Consider the following 27880-nt stretch of genomic DNA (forward strand, 5'->3'; position numbering starts at 1 on the left):
AGAAAGCCAGCCTATGCAAGGATATTCACAAGAGTAACACAAAAACAAAAACTACGATTAATTTTCTAACCACTAGTCTGCACAGTAAAATACAAATGTATAGTTCACTTCTCTGGAGAAGCGCATGGAAAAAAAGAAAGAAAGAAAAGAAAAGAAAAGAAAAGAAAGGAAAACAAAGACTAAATTAATTTACTTTTTATCAGACAACTGCTGCTGCTGCTGGCAACACTGCTGCGCATCCTCTCTTCTCAGCGGCCATGGGTTAAAGCATTTGGTAGGCTTTGGTTTATTGGTGGGATACTGGGGAAATGCAATCAGTCTAAAAGAAGATGGTTCACAAATCACCCATGTAACAAGTTCTAGAATATTGGCCAAGTGTGTGGGACCCACACCAAATAGGTCTAACAGGGGATAATAAACTAATACAGAGAAGGGCAGCATGAATGGCCACAAGTTTGTTTGGCTCATGGAAGAGTGTCACAAAGGTGCTGAAGACACTGAACTGGCTGAAACTAACCTGAGAAAGTCTACTAACAAATTTTCAAGAACCAGCTTTAAATGATGACGCTAGGAATATACTATAACCCTCTACGTATTGCTCACATAGAGATCATGAGGACAAGATTAGGATAACTGCAGTATTCACAGAGGCACTTGAACATTCAAATTTCCTGCACTCCATGTGTTATTGGAATGAGAAGAAACCCAAGTAACTGGTAAAAATGGGACTTCTTGGTGGTTTCCGGAGTATAGATGTATATGTAGATTTACATTGAACCCCACTTGGTTGCTTTCTTCTAATCATTTTCTTCCGTGATTGTCAAAATAGCACAAAGCAACATCCATTAATGACAGGGTAGGAATCATATTAGAGGTCACTTGCCATTTGATTTAATGAACTGTATTCAGTCACCCATGTGGAACTTGTACAGAGTGCATTGCTACTATCTGCTGTTACAGGCACATACCCAATATAAAACAGATGTTAGGTTAATTCACCATTTGATTAACAGAAAATTTAGTTTATTGAACATGCCTGGAAAGTTTCAAAAATATGTCATGGTGTTCATGTGCAAGAAAAGATGTGCATGAATACTGCTCACAAAGTGTTTGTTAAAAAAATTAATGAAACCACACTTGTACCTTAAAGCCATTTTAACCACGTTGTCACGTAATTGCCAATCGAAAATGAAACATGTATGAATGCGCTCTCATTATTAATAAAAAGAGTTGATTAACGTCGCTATATCAAATTAATTCTTACCGTTGCTAATAGTGTCAAGAATAAATGACACTGTGTAATACAGGTCTATATGTGCTTCAACTAATATTCTCCAGTGAGAGAATCACATTTTAGGAATGAACTGCAGTTTGCTTGAATCCATTTGTAGTTGGAATTGAACTGACTTTAAAATTTGGCAAATACTCAACAATAGTATTCATTTCTGCAGGAGATGGTAAAAGTCTAGACAGGGGCCAGTGGTGTACTTACATATTTCATACTGCAATATTGTCGGCACCTGCCATCATGTATGACGGGAATGAAATGGGTGTGACAGCCACTGGTACTACACAGTCAGTGCGAGAGCAGCGGGCAGACGATATATTTGGAAGCAAGAGAACTTCTCACATTGCTGTCGAAGCCAAATCCAGTATGTGTTCGGATAAAAACAACTGTGTTCTGAGCTCCCGCGGTAACCATAACCTCAGAAATCACAATATATTCAGAAGGAACAGCCAAATATCTTTGACAATGCAGATATAAACTTCACAGCTTTGCTGTTTATATGATGATGATTAAAAATAGTGATACCACAGATGGCAGGGTTTGTTGTTGTTGTTGTTGTTGTGGTCTTAAGTCCTGAGACTGGTTTGATGCAGCTCTCCACGCTACTCTATCCTGTGCAAGCTTCTTCATCTCCCAGTACCTACTGCAACCTACATCCTTCTGAATCTGCTTAGTGTATTAATCTCTTGGTCTCCCTCTACGATTTTTACCCTCTACACTGCCCTCCGGTACTAAATTGGTGATCCCTTGATGCCTCAGAACATGTCCTACCAACTGATCCCTTCTTCTAGTCAAGTTGTACCACAAACTCCTCTTCTCCCCAATTCTATTCAATACCTCCTCATTAGTTATGTGATCTACCCATCTAATCTTCAGCATTCTTCTGTAGCACCACATTTCGAAAGCTTCTATTCTCTTCTTGTCTAAACTATTTATCGTCCACGTTTCACTTCCATACATGGCTACACTCCATATAAATACTTTCAGAAACGACTTCCTCACACTTAAATCTATACTCGATGTTAACAAATTTCTCTTCTTCAGAAACGCTTTCCTTGCCATTGCCAGTCTACATTTTATATTCTCTCTACTTCGACCATCATCAGTTATTTTGCTCCCCAAATAGCAAAACTCTTTTACTACTTTGTGTCTCCTTTCCTAATCTAATTCCCTCAGCATCACCCAACTTAATACGACTACATTCCATTATCCTCGTTTTGCTTTTGTTGATGTTCATCTTATATCCTCCTTTCAAGACACTGTCCATTCCGTTCAACTGCTCTTCCAAGTCCTTTGCTGTCTCTGACAGAATTACACTGTCATCGGCGAATCTCAAATTTTTTATTTCTTCTGCATGGATTTTAATACCTACTCCAAACTTTTCTTTTGTTTCCTTTCCTGCTTGCTCAATATACAAATTGAATAGCAACGGGGAGAGGCTACAACCCTGGCTCACTCCCTTCCCAACCACTGCTTCCCTTTCATGTCTCTCGACTCTTATAACTGCCATCTGCTTTCTGTACAAATTGTAAATAGCCTTTCGCTCCCTGTATTCTACCCCTGCCACCTTCTGAATTTGAAAGAGAGTATTCCAGTCAACATTGTCAAAAGCTTTCTCTAAGTCTACAAATGCTAGAAATGTAGGTTTGCCTTTCCTTAATCTTTCTTCTAAGATAAGTCGTAGGGTCAGTATTGCCTCACGTGTTCCAACATTTCTACGTAATCCAAACTGATCTTCCCCGAGGTCGGCTTCTACTAGTTTTTCCATTCGTCTGTAAAGAATTCGCGTTAGTATTTTGCAGCTGTGACTTATTAAACTGATAGTTCAGTAATTTTCACATCTGTCAACACCTGCTTTCTTTGGGATTGGAAATAATATATTCTTCTTGAAGTCTGAGGGAATTTCGCCTGTCTCGTACATCTTGCTCACCAGATGGTAGAGTTTTGTCAGGACTGGCTCTCCCAAGGCTGTCAGTAGTTCTAATGGAATGTTGTCTACTCCCGGGGCCTTGTTTTGACTCGGGTCTTTCAGTGCTCTGTTAAACTCTTCACGCAGTATCATATCTCCCATTTCATCTTCATCTACATCCTCTTCCATTTCCATAATATTGTCCTCAAGAACATCGCCCCTGAATAGACCCTCTATATACTCCTTCCACCTTTCTGCTTTCCCGTCTTTGCTTAGAACTGTGTTTCCATCTGAGCTCTTGATATTCATGCAAATGGTTCTCTTTTCTCCAAAAGTCTCTTCAGTTTTCCTGTAGGCAGTATCTATCTTACCCCTCGTGAGATAAGCCTCTACATCCTTACATTTGCCCTAGCCATCCCTGCTTAGCCATTTTGCACTTCCTGTCGATCTCATTTTTGAGATGTTTGTATTCCTTTTTGCCTGCTTCACTTACTGCATTTTTGTATTTTCTTCTTTCATCAATTAATCAGTATCTCTTCTGTTACCCAAAGATTTCTACTAGCCCTCGTCTTTTTACCTACTTGATCCTCTGATGCCTTCACTATTTCATTCCTCAAAGCTACCTATTCTTCTTCTACTGTATTTCTTTCCCCCATTCCGGTCAATTGTTCCCTTATGCTCTTCCTGAAACTCTGTACAACCTCTGGTTCTTTCAGTTTATTCAGGTCCCATCTCCTTAAATTCCCACCTTTTTGTGGTTTCTTTAGTTTTAATCTACAGGCCATAACCAATAGATTGTGGTCAGAGTCCACATCTGTCCCTGGAAATGTCTTACAATTTAAAATCTGGTTCCTAAATCTCTGTCTTACCATTATATAATCTATCTGAAACCTTCTAGCATCTCCAGGGTTCTTCCATGTATACAGCCCTCTTTCATGATTCTTGAACCAAGTGTTAGCTATGATTAAGTTATGCTCTGTGCAAAATTCTACCAGGCGGCTTCCTCTTTCATTTCTTAGCGCCAATCAATATTCACCTACTACGTTTCCCTCTCTTCCTTTTCCTACTACCGAATTCCAGTCACCCTTGACTATTAAATTTTTGTCTCCCTTCACTACCTGAATAATTTCTTTTACCTCATCATACATTACATCAATTTCTTCATCATCTGCAGAGCTAGTTGGCATATAAACTGGTACTACTGTAGTAGGTGTGGGCTTCGTGTCTATCTTGGCCACAATAATGTGTTCACTATGCTGTTTGTGGTAGCTTACCCCCACTCCTATTTTTTTATTCATTATTAAACCTACTCCTGCATTACCCCTGTTTGATTTTGTATTTATAACCCTGTATTCACCTGACCAAAAGCCTTGTTCCTCCTACCACCGAACCTCACTAATTCCCACTAAATCTAACTTTAACCTATCCATTTCCCTTTTTAAATTTTCTAACCTACCTGCCCGATTAAGGGATCTGACATTCCACGCTCCGGTCTGTAGAACGCCAGTTTTCTTTCTCCTGATAACGACGTCCTCTTGAGTACTCCCCACCCGGAGATCTGAATGGGGGGACTAGTTTACCTCCGGAATATTTTAGCCAAGAGGACGCCATCATCATTTAATCATACAGTAAAGCTGAATGGCCTTGGGAAAAAATACGGTTGTAATTTCCCCTTGCTTTCAGCCATTTGCAGTACCACAACAGCAAGGCCTTTTTGGTTAGTGTTACAGGGCCAGATCGGTCAATCATCCAGACTGTTGCCCCTGCAACTACTGAAAAGGCTGCTGCCCCTCTTCAGGAACCACACGTTTGTCTGGCCTCTCAACAGATACCCCTCTGTTGTGGTTGCACCTACAGTACAGCTATCTGTATCGTTGAGGCACGCAAGCCTCCCCACCAACAGCAAGGTCCATGGTTCATGGGGGGGGGGGGTTAGTAAGCAAAAAATGTAGAAAATAAAATGATCCACAAACCATTCTCTTCATTTACTTTGTTTCTCCGTGTATTATCGAAACATAGATAATGAAATAAATGGCATAAATTTAAAATGGGCGTAATGTTAACTTTTTAGGCAGATACTTTATCTCAATAAAAGTCTGTAATTTTTATTAGTCAGAAGCCTCTTGAAGGAAAGGATTTACTCATATAATCAGGGTTGTCTTATATATGGGTTAAATATGGTAACTCAGCTGCACAAAGCTGTCTGTCTTTGATGCATAATAAATTATTGGAAACTTATAAAACTATTTAACAAGCTGCTGAAGAGGGCAACAATAAGTGCATCATTGTTACACTTTCTACACAATGTGTATATTACACATTCAGTCTACTACACTCTAGAAAAATGTCGTACATAGAGTTATCAAATGGGTTTCATTAATGTGCTAGAGCTATACAGGGTGAGTCACCTAACATTACTGCTGGATATATTTCATAAACCACATCAAATACTGATGAATCAATTCAACAGACCGAACTTGAGGAGAGGGGCTAGTGTAATTGGTTAATACAAACCATAAAAAAATGCACGGAAGTATGTTTTTTTAACACAAACCTACATTTTTTTAAATGGAACCCCGTTAGTATTGTTAGCACATCTGAACATGTAAACAAATACGTAATCAGTGCCGTTTGTTGCATTGTAAAATGTTAATTACATCCAGAGATATTGTAACCTAAAGTTGACACTTGAGTACCACTCCTCCGCTGTTCGATCGTGTGTATCGGAGAGCACCGAATTACGTAGGGATCCAAAGGGAACGGTGGTGGACCTTAGGTACAGAAGAGACTGGAACAGCACATTACGTCCACATGCTAACACCTTTTTATTGGTCTTTTTCACTGATGCACATGTACGTTACCATGAGGGGTGAGGTACACGTTCGACGGGCGTTTCATAGGACGTGGAGGATGCATAAATTGGCCAGCCCGTTCTCCTGATCTTACACCTCTGGACTTCTTTCTGTGGGGTACGTTAAAGGAGAATGTGTACTGTGATGTGCCTACAACCCCAGAGGATATGAAACAACATATTGTGGCAGCCTGCGGCGACACTACACCAGATGTACTGCGGCGTGTACGCCAGAGATTGCAATTGTGTGCAGCAAATGATGGCCACTACATTGAACATCTATTGGCCTGACATGTCGGGACACACTCTATTCCACTCTGTAATTGAAAACGGAAACCACGTGTGTACGTGAACCTCACCCCTCATGGTAATGTACATGTGCGTCAGTGAAAAAGACCAATAAAAAGGTGTTAGCATGTGGACGTAATGTGCTGTTCCAGTCTCTTCTGTACCTAAGGTCCATCACCGTTCCCTTTGGATCCCTACGTAATTCGGTGCTCTCCGATACACACGATCGAACAGCGGAGGAGTGGTACTCAAGCGTCAACTTTAGGTTACAATATCTCCAGATGAAATTAACATTTTACAATGCAACAAACGGCACTGATTACGTATTTGTTTATATGTTCAGATGTGCTAACAAAACTAAGGTTTGTTTTAAAAAACATACTTCCGTGCATTTTTTTATGGTTTGTATTAACCAATTATACTAGCCCCTCGTCACATTCAGTCTGTGGAATCGATTCGTCAGTATTTGATGTGGTTTATGAAATATATCCAGCGGTAGCGTTAGGTGACTCACCCTGTATAACAGTTGGGGTGCATATCACGTTTACCATGTGACTTACCAGGATGCTTTGCAGAATAAAAACACTGTACTTAGCTGTGATAAGCATAATCCACACATCGCACAGACATCATAAGGAACAGCATAATTTTCGATCTGTAAAAACAGTGGTCTGTGATTAATGATCCAAGAACTATCTACATAAATATTGACAGAAATCAATCCTTGGAAACTGCAGCAAGGAATATCAGCAAAGGAAAAAGACAGATTGCTACTGACTACTGACTACTACTTAAAAAGACACTTACATAAAGCTTTCAGCCACAGCCTTTGTCAGTAACACACACACACACACACACACACACACACACACACACACACACACACACAGAAAAGCAAGCATACCTCATGCACACGCAATCGCCAACTCCAGCATCTCGGGCTAGCCTGAGATGAGATGCCGGAGTTGAGGGTCGTGTGTGCGTGAGGTGTGTTTACTTGTGTGTTTGTGAATGGTGTGTGTGTGTGTGTGTGTGTGTGTGTGTGTGTGTGTGTGTGTGTGTTTTACTGACAAAGGCTGTGGCTGAGAGCTTTATGTAAGTGTCTTTTTAGTTGTGACTGTCTGCAACTTAATGTGTCTTCTTTGTGGTAAGTAGCAATCAGTTTTTTCCTACATTGTAAATATTGACAGGTATAGTCATTTCTCAAATTACTGTACTGAGGAATGCATGCGTAACAGGGAGGAAGGAATAACAGATTACTAAATAGTAATCACTGATGAAGACAGATGGTTCATTTAATTCAGTACCTGGTAGCAGCTCGGACACAAGGCACTTAAAAGAAGTAGCTAGATGAGGCAATAACCTCTCATGTTAAAAACAGTGTGTAGCCGCTGCTTCTGTAGCAGCCATACGGTTAAAAAATACATTTAAGCCAAAGGACTGGGAGAGGACAGATATAAAGCTGGCAGTATGCAAAGTACTAACCTGTACTTAGTATTATTCCTGAAGCATGTTAGTGCCACCAGTTCCCAAATGCTGAAAATTCTGTGCATTCTTAGACACAAACATAGGGCCCAGTGGCGGATGTGGATGTCGATTGTGGTGCTAACTATAAAATAAATCTATACTTTCTGGGAAGCAAGACCATGAGGATGTGTAGTAGTCATCAGTATGCACTCATGGTTAAGTTGTTTTAGGGTTGCATACAGATGTATGGTACTGTCAGGATATATCATAATTACTCTGACTAAATAAGATACCAATTGCATCCTCACACTTCATGTTCCGAAATTCACAGCAGTTTTGGTGGAGGATCATGTTGTACAAACTTCCATAAATGTAAGGCAGCATAGGAAGTTAATCCTGATGAGGAAACTTTAGCAAAAGATATGTAAGGAAAAGTATAGAGACTCATTCAGTCTATTGCAACTCTCCATGTTTATTTAACTAGCAAAAACAATTTGTTGAGTTCTCCTCCCCTCCCCCTCCTGTAATTGTGGAAGAAAATTAAGGAGCTGTTACTTATTTAGCTTTAAGTTACACATGTAGTCATTAATCTATGATCCACAATTTTGTTAGTTCCAGTCTTAATGTACGATTGATTGTGCTTTAAGAATGTTTGTTTTTACTATATTAAAAAACTGATAAAGCACAGTTAACATTTCAGACATTTGGGAAGAGATTGCAAGAGATTTCTCCCTACCAAGAAACTGTACAGATACAAATAGTTCTGGGTTATTATATTGGATCATTCCTGTTCAAATACCATATTTTTGCATTTCAATTCCAGTTATATGGCCTGAAAAAATGTTTCAGTACAACCAAATACTAATATAATGCAGCATACAAAGATTTTAGTATATGAGAACAGCCATAAAAATCTTCAAATTTTTTCCACTTTCAATCTGTTCACTCTGCTGAGGAGATTAGTTTCTGCTATAATTCGCATGACTTGGATGGTGGCTCTGCACAGAGAGGTGGAGCAGAAGGGAAGTGTGGATGGGATGAGGCGTGTATAAGCATAGCTGCGGTGAGGTGGGAAACAAAGTTCATGTTGTTAAACTGTGTTTCTGCACAGTCAACAGTCAGATTAATTTGGCTGCAGTACATCACATTATAATTCAGATCTGTGAGGAGAATACACAATGTTCTAACTGATTTTGATAATTTGCATACATAGGAGCAATCTTATTTCATCTTGATGAAGCTGCATTAGCTGCTCTACAACTATAGTCCATGTCAGGTTGGAAGGTAAAAACAGCTGAGGCAGCTTTGTGGAGATAACAAGTACAGTTTTTTCAAAAAGTCGATTGTGTAATGACAAGGTCATCAAAATTGGTTACAGTACTTGTCATTTTTGTGTGATTTGGACTGTAGTATAGTACGTAAGCAGCTATTGATAAGAAACTGAATTGAAATTGAGTTCACGTGTTCACATGTTAAGTGTCCAATCCGTGCAACTTTTTCCATTGTATATAATAGCAGACATTGGTGATGAAAATGACAGTAAGCTGACTTACTGTTTCTACTTTCATTCAGTAATTAGTTATGGTATCATATTCTTTAGCAATTCTTGTTTGTAAAAAAATTTGTCACACTGAACTGTGTAATAAGGATCATATGTGATGACCACTGTAGAATATCTTGATTTTACAATTATACATACTGGCTACAGACTTGCAGCACATTATTGTATGGAGTTTGTTTTCAGTGAACAGTTGCAGTTTGAAAACAACACCACTCACCATTACACTAATAGAAAGAAGACCACTCCACAGATAGTAGAAGCATTAAGCTGTCAACAGGCTCACACAAAGATAGAGGAAACTTGCTAGCTTTCGGAATGATTTTTTTGTGTGTGTGTGTGTGTGTGTGTGTGTGTGGGCACGCGCACGCACGCATGTTTCACTTTGCATGAAAAAGAATTACAGGTATCAAAGATTAATGCAAAACACAGTCTTGTAAATGGTCACATTTTGTCATTTTTTTCATTGACTAAGAGAATGTTAATAAACTAACCTCATGGTGAGAGACCGCATGTATGATTCGTGGAACAAGCAAACCACTAACCATCTTCTTCAGATAACTTGAGGGAATGTTGCACAGCAACTTCATTGAAAACAATTTATATCTCAACAAGTAGTCCTCCCATCTTGTTGTAAAGCTTTTCCACTTTCTGCTTTGGAAATACATGTATCAGAGTTTATGATGAATTTAACTGGCAGCATTTTTGTGAGTTATTAGAATAGTACATAGTGGAAAAACTTAAAGTTCACAACACAGTCAATATTCTGACAAACATAGCCTGTTCTTTAACCACAAGTCTTTAAAACTGAGATCTCTTGTCACCTTACTTCGTTCCAAAGTATACATCATAATACCATTGTCACAGCAATCCGAGTCTGCGCACAAACCAGCTAGTTGTAAATTTATGATGATCGCTTTGAGTCTCGTTTCTGGTCTTTACCTTCCTGTCAAAATTCTCTTTCTGTAGCTTTTCAGTGTGCCACAGTCTGTCTGTCCAAGCTGAATGGGATATGTCCGTTGCCTCATGTAGAAGTGATCCAGTGTGTGCACCTTGAATGTTTTGTTCTTTTCTGCTGCATAGCTGTTGACCTGTGCTCAAATTAATTCAATTAGATTATACTGACAGGAGTATGGTGGTAAATACCAAATTCTGTGACCACATTCACTGCAAGTAAGGAAAGTTCATACATTTTCTTGTATGACTTGTTTAAATTAATGAGTTACAGGATTTCAGCACAGGTCTGGTTTATACTGCGTGGAATATTTTCAATTTTAAGGCAGGACACGATACCTGCATTCCTGTTTGTACCTGGTATTTCCTCTGTAACTGATGAATGGTAACTGACATTCTCCATTACAGTGACCAGTTTAAGAGCACTCATGTTTCTTACACCTGAACACAAATTTTTTCTCAGGGATGAAGCCAGAATGCAGAATAATTATCTGAGAACATTTTTCCTTTGGGCACTTTAAAATCACCAGTACCATAACGCATTTTCTGGCAAGTTTTCCTGGAATAATTCCGATTCACACTTGCTTTGAGGCAATACACTGTTGAACTACCTTCCTCTCTCATTTTGTGCATCTTTTTGAGGAATGTGGCCCATTCGAACAGTTATGTCAGTTCTTTTCATTATCACTTTCTTCCACCATTACTTTTATTGTATTTAAATCACTGTCTCTTAAAACTGTTTGCATTGACAAAGTACAATCTTTGAAACCAATTGTCTCATGCATGATTGTAACTAGTGTTTGTGACATCAGATGTTCACCATTTGTATGTGTAAGAAAGTTGCATACATCATTCCATGCCCAGACCATTGCATAACAAGAGTGGTGCATTGAAATGTCTAACTTGCATGCGCATTCACATTGAAACTGGTGGATATGGACCGAATGCAATGTTGTATCCATTCATAGTGAAATGGTCTCAACAATTTGACCAAGATTGTACAGATGTGCTGTGAAGCTGATTTGGGAAGGATAGCATCGACATCCAGCTGAGACGACAGTGTCCAGGCAGCCTAGGAGCTAATTCACATCAGTCGTAGAGTGACTGTCGTAGACATAGCTCAGCAGATGGGTGTGTAAAGGCAGTGTTCACTCCTTCATCGAAGATCGTTCACTGTATTGGGAATTGTGTACATTCTGGGTTCCACTATACTGCACTATTCAGTTTCCATCATTTCAGCAAGCTAAAAGAACACATGGGGTGAACAAGTTTCCAATTATGAAGCACTTGACACAGTGGTTCTCGAATGTAAAGTTACTTGACTGCTATAACAATGTGTCTTACACCATGTAGTCCACATGTACATTTCAAACATGGGATGCCCTAAAACATCCTTGGCAGAACCATCCTGTTGTATTATAGGTTTCTTGTGATTATAATGCTTTCCAGAGGACACTAAACAAACTTATGACATTTCTACAACACTGACATTTTTGTTTACAATTCGCTGCATGCTTCTGCAGTCTGTTCTTGTGTCTTCACAATGTCAATAATAAGAGTCTCACTTTCAGATTCACATTTGAAAAAGTTACAAACACGATAAGTAATCCCCCTCACTTGCTTATGAAACACTTAACTTTTACTGCTGTCACACGACACATCTATTTTGAAATTACACTAAAATATTTACAGATACACATTCACTACTATGCTGCTACAAGAAAATGTCATCAACAATTGAATGAATAATTGAGTCGCTCTGTGAATGAAATTGTGTTGTCGTCAAGTACGGCAGCAGTGCAGCCTGCGGGAGAGATTCTCACCACCTAATAGCAACTTGTGGATAAGTACTTGGAAATAGAATGAATCTCATTGACTGCCAGTGGTTAGTAGAGGGGGATGTGCAGAATGTTTGAAAGCTGTGTTGTTGCCTTACTACATGATGCAGACTATAAAAATTATGCAGACAACTTCTGTCGTAAAAAAATAAAGTTATGTAGCCCATTACTCACTCTTTTGTTTTGTACCTACAGGTTTGGAATCTGAAATTTGAAATGAATGAGAGAATTTTTCAAACTTCATTCTTTTTATATTTGCTATGTATTATACAAGTGCTGTTATCTTACGTTGTGTCTTTCCAGAGTTCTGCTTGGCGTTAAAAAGGCTCCTGGATTGCTTTGTTGCTGTAGCAGGACGTTTGCATGAAGTTCATAACATGGTGGAGAATCAAAAGGAACAGTATTTAAATTTACTAAAATATTTTTTGAAAGATACAACAAATGTATTTGAAGAAGACAATAAAAAATCATCAGACACAACAAAAACAAAATCTCCAACAATATCAACAGGGCCTACAGCTTTCTCTGGTAAGTTTAGTGAACACTGAAAACTCCTTGTTCTTTAATGTTTAGAGCAAAGGATTTATCTGCTGGCTGGATATTTTCTAATGTTCTAGACTTATGTTGGCAATATGTATCTGAGACTAGGCCGTATCATTGTAATAACAGAGCTAATTAAAATTAAGTGCAGCTTAAATGGATTTTTCTTATTGGGATTGAAAATAACGATGATGATGGGAAATGCAAAAGATAATTGGTGGGTCATTGGAATGCAGTGTTAGTTCAGAAGTTTTTGAACTTTAACGCGTCTACTGCATGGTCATATACGAGGTGTGTTCAGAAAGTGTCAGGAATTTTCATTTTTTGCAGATAATTTTATTTATTCATCTACATTAATGTTATCACCTTCAGAGTCGTCCCCATTAGATATTTATTATTATTATTATTATTATTATTATTATTATTATTATTTATTTTATGACCTTCATTGGATCACTGTAGTCAAAAATACAAAGTTCTAAACAAGTTGTTACACATGGATACAATTTGGTTCGACAATAACTTAATATATTTAGGTAATATAATTATTAGAGGCTATTCTTATATGAAAGGTGTTTCGCTCTTCTGTCTGCCCAATATTTCTTCATTCTTTCAGATATTTTCTTTCTTTCTTCATCTGAGACAACTCTTCCTGTACTCCTTTTATTGATTTTCATTTGTAGTCTGGTTTGGTTTGCGGGTCTTGCAGTATTCTGGTTTTCTCTGTCTTGTTTTTTAGGTCATCTACTGTAATTTGAAGTTCTTTTATATCTTCCTTAATTTCTGTGATCCATTTAATGTCGCTCTTGCTATTCCACAATTTTTGTATTATTTTTTTACTAATTCTGTTTTCTGGAGTTCTCATCAGATGTCCAAAGAATGAGATGCGTTTCTTCCTGATTGTACTCATGACTGGTTCTATTTTCTTATATACTGTTTCATTTGATGCTATTCTCCAATGTCCATTTATTTTATACTGTTTATTTATACATGTCCTAATTATTCTTCTTTCTATTTTTAGTATTCTGTCAATTTCTGCTGTATTAGTTGTTTTGAAGATAGTTTCAGCTGCATACGTTATTTCTGGTTGTGTAACTGTTTTATAGTGTTTTAATTTTGCATCTGTAGATAGGCTTTTTTTGTTGTATGTAGTTTTGGTAATGTAATTAGCATAGTTCAGTTTTTTATTCTATTTTGCCATGATGGCTTCTCATTTAGATTGTATGTTATTATTTCGCCTAAATATTTAAATTTATCAACAGTTTTGATTTCCTGTTCTCCTATTGTAATTTTGTTTGCAAGTGGTGGATCAGTTAGCATAATCTCCGTTTTTTTCCAAAGGATATTCTAAGGCCTACTTTCTCTGCTATTTCTTGTAGTGATTTCACTTGTTGCCTGGCTTCTTGAACGGTGTTGGCTAGGAGAGCAAGATCATCAGCGAATCCCAAGCAGTTTAAGCTAATATCAACTTTTGCACTTCCAATTCTTATCCTCTTTGGATTGTCCTTGTACCATTCTCTCATTATGTATTCCAGTGCACAGTTGAAAAGTAATGGTGATAGGCAGTCACCTTGTCTTAAGCCTGTTTTTACGAGGAATGGTTCCGAAATTTATCCTCTAAACTTCACTTTTGATTTGGTGTTAGTTAGAGTGAGTTGTATTATTTTAATTAGTTTTGGATGGTGTCCTAGATTTCTTAAAATTTTTAATACTGAAGGTCTGTGGAGACAGTCATATGCCTTCTTAAAATCTACAATGTTATTGCCAGAGGTTTGTTCCGTTTCTTGTAGTATGCCATAATCAATTTTAAACTAATTATCTGCTGCCATTAGATATTATGTACTTATGCTAGCACTTCTTCCAATCACTGAAACACTTTTGTAACTCAGTCTTTGGAATAGCACTTAGCTTTTTCAACAATGCGCTTTTAATCTTGTCTTAGCTTGGAAAATGAAGGTGCTTTAAGGTTCTCTTTATTTTTGGAAAAAGAAAAGTCACACAGGAGGTTGGGGCACAATTACCGTGTTGTTTTTCACCAAAAATTCATGAACAAGCAATGAAGTTGAGCAGATGCATTACCATGGTACAAAGGCATGAATTGTTTCCCCAAAAATCTGGTCATTTTTTCTGAATGCTTCCTGTAAACAGCATTGAACTTGTAAGTACTACACCTTGTTGATCATATGACCTTCTGACAAGAACTCATGATGCACTATGCCATTAAATCAAAGAAAACAGTTAGCAGAACCTTCACATCCGACCACACTTGTTGAGCTTTTTTTTAGTTGTGGCAATCCAGAATGCCTCCCATAGAATGAATAAGCCATGGTTTCGATGTCATGCCCATAACGCATGTTTCATCACCTGTTATCACACATTTCAGTAGTACCACATTGTTGACTTCATTTAGCAGCACCTGAGCAACTTCCATTTGCCACTGTTTGTGCTTGAAATTCGACACCTTTGGCACAAATTTTGCTGTCGCATGTTTCATTCCCAAAACATCTGAAAAGATTTAACGGCAAGATCAAGTTGATATGCCAACATCATCATCAACTTCTCTGATTGTGATTTAGTGATAGTTCATGATCATTTCTTTAACTTTTTCCATATTTTCATCGGTTGTTGTTGTTGTTGTTGTGGTTGTTGTTGTTGTTGTTGTTGTTGTACTGGGCGGTCCTGAACATTTGTCATTTTTAACTTCTTCGCAGCCATTTTGGAAATGCTTACATCATTCGTAAACCCTTGTTTTACTCATATCAGGCTCATCAAAAGCAATATGCGACATTCCTAAAACTGTGTTATGTTGTATTCCCTTTTTGTGGAAAATATAATGTGCATTCTCTGATCCATTTTTGAAACGAATCAGTAATTGCCACTCGTATGCAAACACATGTAACCATCTTGACAACTGATGACAGACTTAACATCCAGTATGGCTTTCAGTGTACAGATAAATTTCAGCATGTTTGCCAACACAACAACAAAAAAATTGCGTGAATCGGGCTAATACAACACACGAAATTACAAAATTCCCAATACTTTTTAAACATATACCATACACACAAACAGGCAAACAACAAAAAATATTAATTAACAGCAAAATGGTTTTAATTTAAGATTGGATTTATTGAGTTCGAAATCTTGAAGGGGGGAAAAATAAATAAATAAAATCTGCACAGTAATATTCTGTGGCTGATACTGAGATACATGTACTAATTACGTCAACAGAGATATCAACCAAGTAATATCAAAACACTGAAAAGATTCACATCTTTTGGGGAAACCTATCAGTCATAAGTTTCACAGTTTAAAGAACAATGCCACATCAGGTGGATTTTAGGTTTTAAGTCTACATCTTTATCCATATTTCCTAATAGCTGCATTCAAAAAATTCATTAGTACTTCACACACTGTGTTATAGTGCAAATTTTGTGTGGAAAATGTAAGATTTACACTGTAAACTACAGTCAGAAAAATATTTGTCTTCATAGTTTCAAATTACCAATCGCAAATAAGAATTTTTGAAGCTTCTGCAGTTAAGTTGTAAATACAAAGACATTCATTCAGTCTCCTGTCCCATCATTATTAGAAGGTGTTGTTAACTTGGAATAGATTTCAAGGGAATAATATGTGACTTCCTCCAGGAATCATACTAAATGTATGTATATATGATCACCACTTTTGTGTCATTCACAAGAAATACTTCACAATGAAGTTGTCAATACACATATAGAATAGTGGATGCAAGTAAACGGAAAACGTTGTGTGAGATTTTTGTGAGCAATGGATTTTTCTATGTCAGTATTGCTTGAAGTGGACACTATCCGTATATGTCCATAGGAAATGTCCATAATTCATATTGCTGGCATTTTATTCAGCTTCAGGTTTTGTCAGTGTGATTAATGATGTGCTTCTGTGTGTTTTGCTGAGTTGTTGTTTCCATTTTATGCACAATATTTCAGTGCATGAGCCAGATGTTTTCTTCGGGTGCTATGAATTTTGCTGTTATATGAAGAAGATGCCTAGGTTGGACATCAAAATAGTGTGCATAAATGGACATTGTAACTTGGTGGAACACTCAGAAGCATACCATTAATCAAGTTTGCACTTAAACATTTTACCCAACACTTACTTATAATGAATATATCCAGTTGGCCGTTACACAAGTGCTATTTTATATAGTTTGGATTAGGAAATAATACTGAATGATTCTTTCAACATTTAACAGGATCTATCTTGTTAACAACATTTTCTTAACTAATTTAAAGATTAGAGAAACCATGAAATGATAGAACATGTCTTTACATCTGTGTGTGATTAAGTGGTACAAAACCTTTATATAAATATTATCCTTAAATTGGCATTTACACTAACTGAAGGCTAACTACCTTTTTATTTTTGGTTTGTAATTTTTTTCAGCTCTGGGAAATCAAGGTTTTGGATTGATATCATCATTGCTTTCAAAAGCTCAACTTCCTTCAAGCAATCCATTAGGTAAATAATGTGGTTATGTTATTGTTTGAGTTACCATATTTCAATTGCTTGTTCGTGGGCATAGTTGTTTCTGAAAATATTACTCCTTCCACCCTCTCTTTGCACTATTCATTAACCGCTTAAATCTTTTCTAAGGTCTGACCTGGAATTATTGAAATGTTTCATTTAAGAGGTCTGTAAAATGTTAAAGTATGCTACTTCAGTTTTAAATTGCTTTTCTAAATTGCAGATGGCATTTATTTTGCCAGATATTGGCAGGGCTTTCTTTCTTGATATAAATTATTTGTACTTTGTTCTGTTGAGGAGAGATTTGTCAGTAGTAAGTGAAATGTGTTGACTACTGCAGTTAAATTCTAAACACTTGTTAATTACAGTTTTTTTTTGTTTTTCTGTAGTTTGTGTTTATTATCTGTTGTACTTTCATTAAAGTTGTAAATGCTCATGAAATGGAAGAATATATGAATTAAATGAAGCATTTTATGTAATTTTTTTACCTTCATACTGTTTACTAAGTATTTAAAGAAACAGTTGTAGTTATTTAAAAGACTCTGCATATCTCTGAATCTGTGAATTGAAAGAGCTTAAAAAAGCACAGACACATATGGGGAGGGGGGGCTAATTATCTGACCCTCCATGTTTCACTTTTGCTTCAGTTTTTGGTAGTGTGACTTCCTAACAGCTGGGGATAAATTGTTATTCCCTAAGTACAATTATCTTTTGTAGGCAACACTCTATAGTGCAACATGGAAGCCAACCCTCATATAAAACAGTGCAAAAGCCTTAGAATGTCCATTGCTTTTTCTGCATATACTTTGAAATTATTTTGGCTGTAATTACTTTGCTGTTGTTCCTTACAGTAGTTCCTTGATATTTATTTTTGAGTGTAGTTGTAGTTAAATGGTCACCCCCATAGACTCCATTGACTAGAAAACCATTTTTTAAATATTTCTACTTGGAGAAATGTAGTTGTTAGTGTTGATCTTTTCTTTAGTGTCTGTTACATAAAATGAAAATTGGAATCCATGATCATACCAATAAGTACAACCCTTCTTTTTTCATAATCAGGTAGGTGATACTTATCTATTATCAATCAAATTTTTTCTTTAGTATTGTTAAAGGATGGTTTGTTAGCATCCACAGTATTTTTTTCAGTTAATGTTTTAATGTTACTATAGTCCTCATGTTAATCAATAAGTGTTATTATTGTTGCACTGCTGATATAGTTAAATGATACTAATATTTGTGGTAGAATACATGCCAAAAATATATTTTATTGTTTTGTAATAAAATCAAGATTGCACAAGGAACTATTTTTTTATGGTGTTGTGTGTGGAAAATGACTGAAAAGCTATCCATTACATCTAACCTATGGGACTGAGGCATTGCCTTCCACTGATACGGAGACAGCAGGTGGTCCTTGCCTCTCCTGCTCTAACAGAATTCTCTCCTCTGTCATAGTTTGAGCAACTACAGAGGGAAAAGAAGAGGATGTTAGCTGCAGCTAGTTCCATTCCTCCCTCGTAGGGAAGATAGTATCATGGAAACAGAATGAATCCAGTGTACACTAATTGTGTATTTCAGAAGGAATTGTTTGGCAGATTGAAGTGGCCATCACAGGAGAAATTGAGAGCACATGTTGCAGTCAGCTGCAAATTGTTACACGAACAACATCTGTTACATGGGATGTAAGAACATTTTGAGTTGTTTTTGGAGATGGGTGGAAGTGGTGAAGACATTTAGTTCCATTTATAAAGTCTTAACAAAGCTGTTGATTTGCAGCATCATTCTCAGGTCTGATTAGGGGTTTGCTGGTGGAGAGTCAAGTGTAACAGCTAATGAGAGACTTGGTAAACTCAGTGACGAGTTCAACTGTAGTTTCCTCTCAACCTGCACTACAAGCTGGAGACTCATAAAGTTACCCTGCATAGGGAAGATGTGTATCAGAATAAGTCACTTGGGTGGCTGAGTATGAATGGCGAGTACAGGGGATTTTTTTAGGTTACACAAAATTCCAAGATCCTTTGTTAAAAAGCCAGTATCATACAAACCAATAAAAACAAACCTGATAGCTAATGCAGAGATAATCTTAAAATATTGGTTGTTAACTGCTGAACCATTCATAGCAAAGATTTGACACTAGTGACAATTGATTCTGCACTGGAAGTGTAAAAACAGTTGTGTAAGCCATAAAGACAAATCTTTTGTTATAGTGAAAATGTTCCACAACAGAAACAACATCCAGAAAATGGTAGAGGACTGGCAACAAGCAACTCATGCACTCACGACAGCCTACACAGACACAAATATCTACAACACTGACAAAGGCGGATTCAACAAGGAGATGACTGTGGGCCACACTCTCGCGATTAGAGGTTCTAAAGATAGGGTTTTACAGTCTGTTCACGTGACAATCCATACATATACAAGTATTGCATTGCTTTCACATATGGGTAAACTTGTTCCAAAGCTGTTCATTGTCCTTCAGAAGCCTTGTTTTTTGAGTACTCATACACGCCAATCCATGTTCCCAGCATCAAATTTAATTGTCCACTCTCACTCCTCTGGCAAAATGACCAAAGAACTGCTAAGGACATTTCTTCAAGAATCAGTAGTGGAACAAATCAGTTGGAGAGAAACTTTTGCTAATACAGGAATCTTACAGGCTCCACAAAGACACTAGTATTCTTCATGACTTGCATGTACAAAATAACCTACTGGAAGACAAAATCGCAAGTCATGTAATTCCAGCAAACACAACCTCCATTTGTTAACTGTTTGATCTTCATTTGTTCAGAATGTACAAGTAGATGATTTGTAAAATGTCCAGTGCTGTTCGAGAATCTTCAGAAGAGATTAGCCTGCAACAATGGAGTGATCTGCGTTCCCTCACGTACAATCAGTTATGTTCTCCAAATTTCTATAATTGTCACTGTCACTGCTAGGTAATGGCTAAACTTGTTGACAAACTCAGACCCTTTGAGACTTTGATAAAGTTCTGTTCCACACAAGCTTTCATTCGGCAATCTACAGGGTGAATGCACAAATGTGGGATTCATAAAATATGCTTGGTGTACGAAAGTAATTTGCTTCACACACCTCTTCGTATGCAACCATTATCATCAAGCCTTTGTTCCTGAATTAATGGCACTCTCTCTCTCTCTCTCTCTCTCTCTCTCTCTCTCTCTCTCTCTCTCTCTCTGTGTGTGTGTGTGTGTGTGTGTGTGTGTGTGTGTGTGTGTTTTGGGGGGGAGGGCAGGAGACTCATGTTTGCATTAATTTTTGAATGTTATGTTCCTATTTTGTTATTGTTATTAATATTACTTCCACATGTGTGATGCAGTTGTTTCATTATTTTACTGTTCTGATTGTATATTCTGTGAAACTACAGATGTGCTCTATAGGTTTACTGATTTCAAAGAAATGAAATGAAAACAGACTGCCAAGAGAACATTGCTGTAAACTCCAACAGCCCTTTTATGTGTCACAAACATGTTTTCCCATGGCTTTCACATATAATATAGTAAAAAAATTGTCATTGTCATAGTTTGAACTCAGGACTCTTGGTACGAAGATTTAACGCTCTACCAAGTTCCCCACAAAAGCTGTAGCCATTAGTTACAGTTATGCTTTTCCTGTACTCCATAGTTCTGGTGTTATTTTTAATTTAATTTTCACACCCGTTCTGCTGGACCACAGCACATAGTACAAACTAACTCGGAGTTTTGGTTGATACTCTATCTACATACAATGTTTGGTACCAATCCAATTGTCTGACATCTGAAGGTTTGAGTGTGAGTTGTGCTCAAGTTCAACGGCTATTTCACATCCTGTGCGATCTGGATCCTTCCCCCTGCTCTATCCTTTCTGAACTACGCAGGTTGTAATTATCTATCAGTACTTTCTCTGCTCCCTCAATCCTCATGACCTCAGTGCCCACGAACCAACACCAACACCAACACCCACACCCTCTACCCAACATCCTCCTTTTCCATTGTCCTGTCACCATTTCCCAATCCATAACTCCACATTGTTGTAGTCATGTGCCATGCAAACTCACTGGCTCCATTGCCCATGCACCTGCTGCCACTCCCTCCCACTTTTCTATCCTGCACACCTACACGCCTCCCTCCAATTCACCAGGTGTCCTTCCCGACCCCTTCCTCTCGCTTCCCACTTTTTTCTCCCTCTGTGTCACCCCCACCCACACCCCGGCACAACTCATAACGCCAGAGAACACATCAAACTGCAGCCCCTGCACTGTGTTTTCAACCAGCACAATTTAACTGTGCAGGTGTGTATGTATGTACTCTAACTCCTTAAAGATTTGCCTGAAAGCAAGATATTTTTTTTTATTCTTTTTTTGTGTGCCTGTCAATGACACAATGGTTCTTGTATTTGGTGAGTTGGCTCCTTCAGTCCTAAATTATTTACATTCTGCCAGAACATCCTTACCAAAAATATTACGACCTACTTTTAAAAATGTACCCATGAATGAGGATACTACCATACCAGTGTTTAACCACTGCACGCAGTTACTGATGGAGGTACTGAAATAGCCCCCAGTATTGGAGACAATTAAGACCATGGGAAGGGTACCACGCCCCAAGTCTGGCAGAATATCTATTCAGTTTTTGAGAATATATAGTGTAGAAAATAGTCCCATTGTGACTGGAAAAAGAGTACATGTCACTTTTGTCTATAAAAAAGGTTGGAAGATTTAATGCATCAAATTACAGACCAATATCTCCAACATCCATGTGTTGCAGCAAAATAATGCCCACCCACACACAGCTATAGTTTCTACTGCTTGTCTTCATGCTTTCCAAACACTACCTTGACCAGTGAGGTCACTGGCTATCTCGCCAGTTGAGAACATTTGGAGCAGGGCCTTCCAACCAGCTTGCGATTTTGACGATCAAATGTGCCAGTTAGACAGAATTTGGTATGATATCCCTCAGGAGGGCATCCAACAACACTTATCAATTTCGAGCCGAGTAACTGCTTGCTTAAGAGCCCGAGGTGGACCAATGTGTTCTTGACTTGCTCAGTTTGTGAAGCTCTTTCTCTTTAATGAATCATCCAACTTTTCAGAATCTCTACTCATTTTGTTTGTCTGTACATGGACGTCACATCTACCTTAGAGTGTATCTGAGATTTGCGTAAATGTGAGAAGATTGACTGATTTCTTGAATATTTTTTGTGATTAAATATTTTGAATTAACTGTTCGTGATTCATCAGTCAGAACTTCCTGGTCTGCAGTAGAAGTTGTAATTTCAACCAGCTTTTGATAACTGAGAAGCACTTTTCTCCTTTGCTACTTCAGTATTTCAGGAGGCAACTACCCACTGATACAGACAATTATTTTAGTGATCTGGCATTTCTACAACAAAATATGTTGGTAAAATTAAAATGATTTAACATCCTTGAATCTGGTAATAGACTTACAAGTGCTTAATGAATTTCAGACACTGGAATGAATGAAAATGATGAAAGTATAATAAATTTCAGTTACTGAAATGAGTTAAAATGATAATAATATAAAGGAAAAAAATATACAGCTTTTTCTTATTTTGAAATGTTGGCAAACATTTTGAACTTGTGGAAAAGGATATGCATTGTGTAAAATAAAAACATTGTTGACATTTTCTCATTCACAATATATGTAGTTTTGGTGGCACATTGGGTAAGCACATTGGCGTCCTCTTGGGTAAAATATTCCGGAGGTAAAATAGTCCCCCATTCGGATCTCCGGGCGGGGACTACTCAAGAGGATGTCGTTATCAGGAGAAAGAAAACTGGCGTTCTACGGATCGGAGCGTGGAATGTCAGATCCCTTAATCAGACAGGTAGGTTAGAAAATTTAAAAAGGGAAATGGATAGGTTGAAGTTAGATATAGTGGGAATTAGTGAAGTTCGGTGGCAGGAGGAACAAGACTTCTGGTCAGGTGACTACAGGGTTATAAACACAAAATGAAATAGGGGTAATGCAGGAGTAGGTTTAATAATGAATAGGAAAATAGGAATGCGGGTAAGCTACTACAAACAGCATAGTGAACGCATTATTGTGGCCAAGATAGATACGAAGCCCACACCTACTACAGTAGTACCAGTTTATATGCCAACTAGCTCTGCAGATGACGAAGAAATTGAAGAAATGTATGATGAAATAAAAGAAATTATTCAGATTGTGAAGAGAGACGAAAATTTAATAGTCATGGGTGACTGGAATCCGAGTGTAGGAAAAGGGAGAGAAGGAAACATAGTAGGTGAATATGGATTGGGGGACAGAAATGAAAGAGGAAGCCGCCTGGTAGAATTTTGCACAGAGCACAACATAATCATAACTAACACTTGGTTTAAGAATCATGAAAGAAGGTTGTATACATGGAAGAACCCTGGAGATACTAAAAGGTATCAGATAGATTATATAATGGTAAGACAGAGATTTAGGAACCAGGTTTTAAATTGTAAGACATTTCCAGGGGCAGATGTGGACTCTGACCACAATCTATTGGTTATGACCTGTAGATTAAAACTGAAGAAACTGCAAAAAGGTGGGAATTTAAGGAGATGGGACCTGGATAAACTAAAAGAACCAGAGGTTGTAGAGAGATTCAGGGAGAGCGTAAGGGAGCAATTGACAGGAATGGGGGAAATAAATACAGTAGAAGAAGAATGGGTAGCTTTGAGGGATGAAGTAGTGAAGGCAGCAGAGGATCAAGTAGGTAAAAAGACGAGGGCTAGTAGAAATCCTTGGGTAACAGAAGAAATATTGAATTTAATTGATGCAAGGAGAAAATATAAAAATGCAGTAAGTGAAACAGGCAAAAAGGAATACAAACGTCTCAAAAATGAGATCAACAGGAAGTGCAAAATGGCTAAGCAGGGATGGCTAGAGGACAAATGTAAGGATGTAGAGGCCTATCTCACTAGGGGTAAGATAGATACCGCCTACAGGAAAATTAAAGAGACCTTTGGAGATAAGAGAACGACTTGTATGAATATCAAGAGCTCAGATGGAAACCCAATTCTAAGCAAAGAAGGGAAAGCAGAAAGGTGGAAGGAGTATATAGAGGGTCTATACAAGGGTGATGTACTTAAGGACAATATTATGGAAATGGAAGAAGATGTAGATGAAGATGAAATGGGAGATATGATACTGCGTGAAGAGTTTGACAGAGCACTGAAAGACCTGAGTCGAAACAAGGCCCCCGGAGTAGACAATATTCCATTGGAACTACTGACGGCCTTGGGAGAGCCAGTCCTGACAAAACTCTACCATCTGGTGAGCAAGATGTATGAAACAGGCGAAATACCCTCAGACTTCAAGAAGAATATAATAATTCCAATCCCAAAGAAAGCAGGTGTTGACAGATGTGAAAATTACCGAACTATCAGCTTAATAAGTCACAGCTGCAAAATACTAACACAAATTCTTTACAGACGAATGGAAAAACTAGTAGAAGCCAACCTCGGGGAAGATCAGTTTGGATTCCGTAGAAACACTGGAACACTTGAGGCAATACTGACCTTACGACTTATCTTAGAAGAAAGATTAAGGAAAGGCAAACCTACGTTTCTAGCATTTGTAGACTTAGAGAAAGCTTTTGACAATGTTGACTGGAATACTCTCTTTCAAATTCTAAAGGTGGCGGGGGTAAAATACAGGGAGCGAAAGGCTATTTACAATTTGTACAGAAACCAGATGGCAGTTATAAGAGTCGAGGGACATGAAAGGGAAGCAGTGGTTGGGAAGGGAGTAAGACAGGGTTGTAGCCTCTCCCCGATGTTGTTCAATCTGTATATTGAGCAAGCAGTAAAGGAAACAAAAGAAAAATTCGGAGTAGGTATTAAAATTCATGGAGAAGAAATAAAAACTTTGAGGTTCGCTGATGACATTGTAATTCTGTCAGAGACAGCAAAGGACTTGGAAGAGCAGCTGAACGGAATGGACAGTGTCTTGAAAGGAGGATATAAGATGAACATCAACAAAAGCAAAACAAGGATAATGGAATGTAGTCTAATTAAGTCAGGTGATGCTGAGGGAATTAGATTAGGAAATGAGGCACTTAAAGTAGTAAAGGAGTTTTGCTATTTGGGGAGCAAAATAACTGATGATGGTCGAAGTAGAGAGGATATAAAATGTAGGCTGGCAATGGCAAGGAAAGCGTTTCTGAAGAAGAGGAATTTGTTAACATCCAGTATTGATTTAAGTGTCAGGAAGTCATTTCTGAAAGTATTCGTATGGAGTGTAGCCATGTATGGAAGTGAAACATGAACGATAAATAGTTTGGACAAGAAGAGAATAGAAGCTTTTGAAATGTGGTGCTACAGAAGAATGCTGAAGATTAGATGGGTAGATCACATAACTAATGAGGAAGTATTGAATAGGATTGGGGAGAAGAGAAGTTTGTGGCACAACTTGACCAGAAGAAGGGATCGGTTGGTAGGACATGTTCTGAGGCATCAAGGGATCACCAATTTAGTATTGGAGGGTAAAAATCGTAGAGGGAGACCAAGAGATGAATACACTAAGCAGATTCAGAAGAATGTAGGTTGCAGTAGGTACTGGGAGATGAAAAAGCTTGCACAGGATAGAGTAGCATGGAGAGCTGCATCAAACCAGTCTCAGGACTGAAGACCACAACAACAACAACATTGGGTAAGCACTAGACTACAAGCCTAAAGGTGCAGGGTTTAATCCTCAGGTCCCCCCCCCCCCCCCCCCTCTCTCTCTCTCTCTCTCTCTCTCTCTCTCTCTCTCTCTCTCTCTCTCTCTCACGTGCGCGCGCGCGCGCACACACACACACACACACACACACACACACACACACACACACACACACACACACACTTCTCTTACTTCTGACAATGATTCGTCAATGTAAAAAATGGCAAGCTGCACTGTTGTTTGGAGTTCGCCTTAATCTGTAGGTTCTCTTATAACTGGCTTGGTAAGTCAGTTCAAAGGTTGGACAAATGCAAGGACATAAGGACATACCACCTCCAATAGGACCATACCCAGTAAGGCACTGTGGTGGTCAAACCACCCTTTAAGTTGAGAACAGCTTTTTCATAGATTTCAAAGCTATTCAACGTTTAAGTAAAGCAATAGAGGAAATTCCTGGATGGAACATGACATAAAATAAGCGAAAGGCAACCACTTACTTATAGTGGTCTGATCTGTGGAACAAAGAAACATGCAACAGAAAACTCATGACCTGATCTCCACACAGGAAGATGGGGTAGACAGAGACAGAGATCGCATGTGTGGGGGGAGGGAACGAGGAAGAGTGTTGGAAGGAAGGCAGTACACTACCTGGATGGTGAAGGGGAAATGATAGGTAAGGTGAGGCAGTGGGAAACAGGTTAGCAGAGATGTAGACCAGAGATTGAGAGCACCAAGTATGCTGGGGAGATAAGTTCCCAACTGCATAGTTCAGAGAAACTAGTGCTCCATCTGAGAGGTGAAGGTCAACACTTAGGAAAGTGGTTTGTTGAGTTGAGAAGGACCAGGTGAAGCGAATTTGGGAGCAGGCATTGAGCCTATGGAAGAAAGAACATAGTTTTCCTTGCTGTGCCTCTAGATTATGAATGTGTCATTAATGAATCTGAACCAGACAAGAGTTTTAAGTGTTGTGTGAATATGAAGGGATCCTGCAGATGGCCTATAAGTAAGTTGGCATAGGATGCTGCCATGAGACAAAGGATATCCCAGTTATATCGGACCCACATCCCTGAAAGTAAAATCATCTGTGTTGCCATTATTGCACAGCATTCTTTGTGTGTCTGACAAATAAACAATAGTCTCCTTGCTTAATGATGACTGCCAAGCTAGGGTGAGCCACAGGAGATGACAATTTTGTTATCAAGGACAGACAGGTGGCATTAAAGTTGTATTTTGGTTTATAGGTGGCATTGCTTACATTACTTTATTGTTGTTTTGTGGCATGTACTGTTTGTGTTGTCGGGCTTTGAGTATCTTATTGGCACCTCTCAATTCATGTGTGCTTAAATTATGTGTTTCTTGTCCAACTTGTAATCACAATGGCAAGGTAGCTCATTTTGGCCTTTTTTCAGATTAATAACTTAAATGTTCAGGGTTCAATGATTAGTTAATTCTATAAGTTTAACTGCATTTTAATTTCATATTCATGTATAGGAGCACTTTTCCTGTATCAAAAAGTGAATCACATCGTAGTTTGAAGCCCATTTTAAATTCCATGTCCCAGGTGTGAAAGTAATGATTATGCAACACCTGTTTCTTAAATCTGGAGTATTGTCATTACCACATTCAGGCATTAAATTCGTAAATATATAGATGGTTTTTCACTTTTCTAATGACATGGAATATATGAGTAGCTGACAAAGCTGTGGAACCTAGTGGATGTAAATCAAACTTCAGATGAGTAGTGTTGTTGTCGCTCACTGCCCCCGATCTCTTCCCCTTCCCATAGAAGACTTTCAGTTTTTGCAGATACTTCCAACAACTGGTTCAAACCAGAACCACTCCTCTCCTTGCAGTTTTTGGACTTCTTTGGAAATAAGTTATTAAGTGAAAAATTGAGAAACTTTCTGAGTTGTTTACATGGAAACAGTTGACTAACAAGAAACACTAAGGAAAGTAATGTTAAGTAAATGGGCTGAAAGATTTGTAGGAGTGGGTGCCATGACAGTAGGAGAAGTGAC

At 38.1% G+C, this 27880-nt stretch overlaps 1 protein-coding gene across 1 annotated transcript in view; it reads left to right on the forward strand.

The window, feature by feature from the left end:
• LOC124804709 (nuclear pore complex protein Nup58-like) overlaps positions 1–27880 on the forward strand; it is a 129501-nt gene that overhangs the window by 81389 nt on the left and 20232 nt on the right. The window contains exons 6-7 of the mRNA XM_047264968.1: positions 12457–12681; positions 17116–17190. Of these exons, the coding sequence (XP_047120924.1) occupies positions 12457–12681; positions 17116–17190 (300 nt within the window). The remainder of the gene's footprint in view (positions 1–12456; positions 12682–17115; positions 17191–27880) is intronic.

This window comes from Schistocerca piceifrons, chromosome 7, assembly GCF_021461385.2.
Source record: "Schistocerca piceifrons isolate TAMUIC-IGC-003096 chromosome 7, iqSchPice1.1, whole genome shotgun sequence".
NCBI lineage: Eukaryota > Metazoa > Arthropoda > Insecta > Orthoptera > Acrididae > Schistocerca > Schistocerca piceifrons.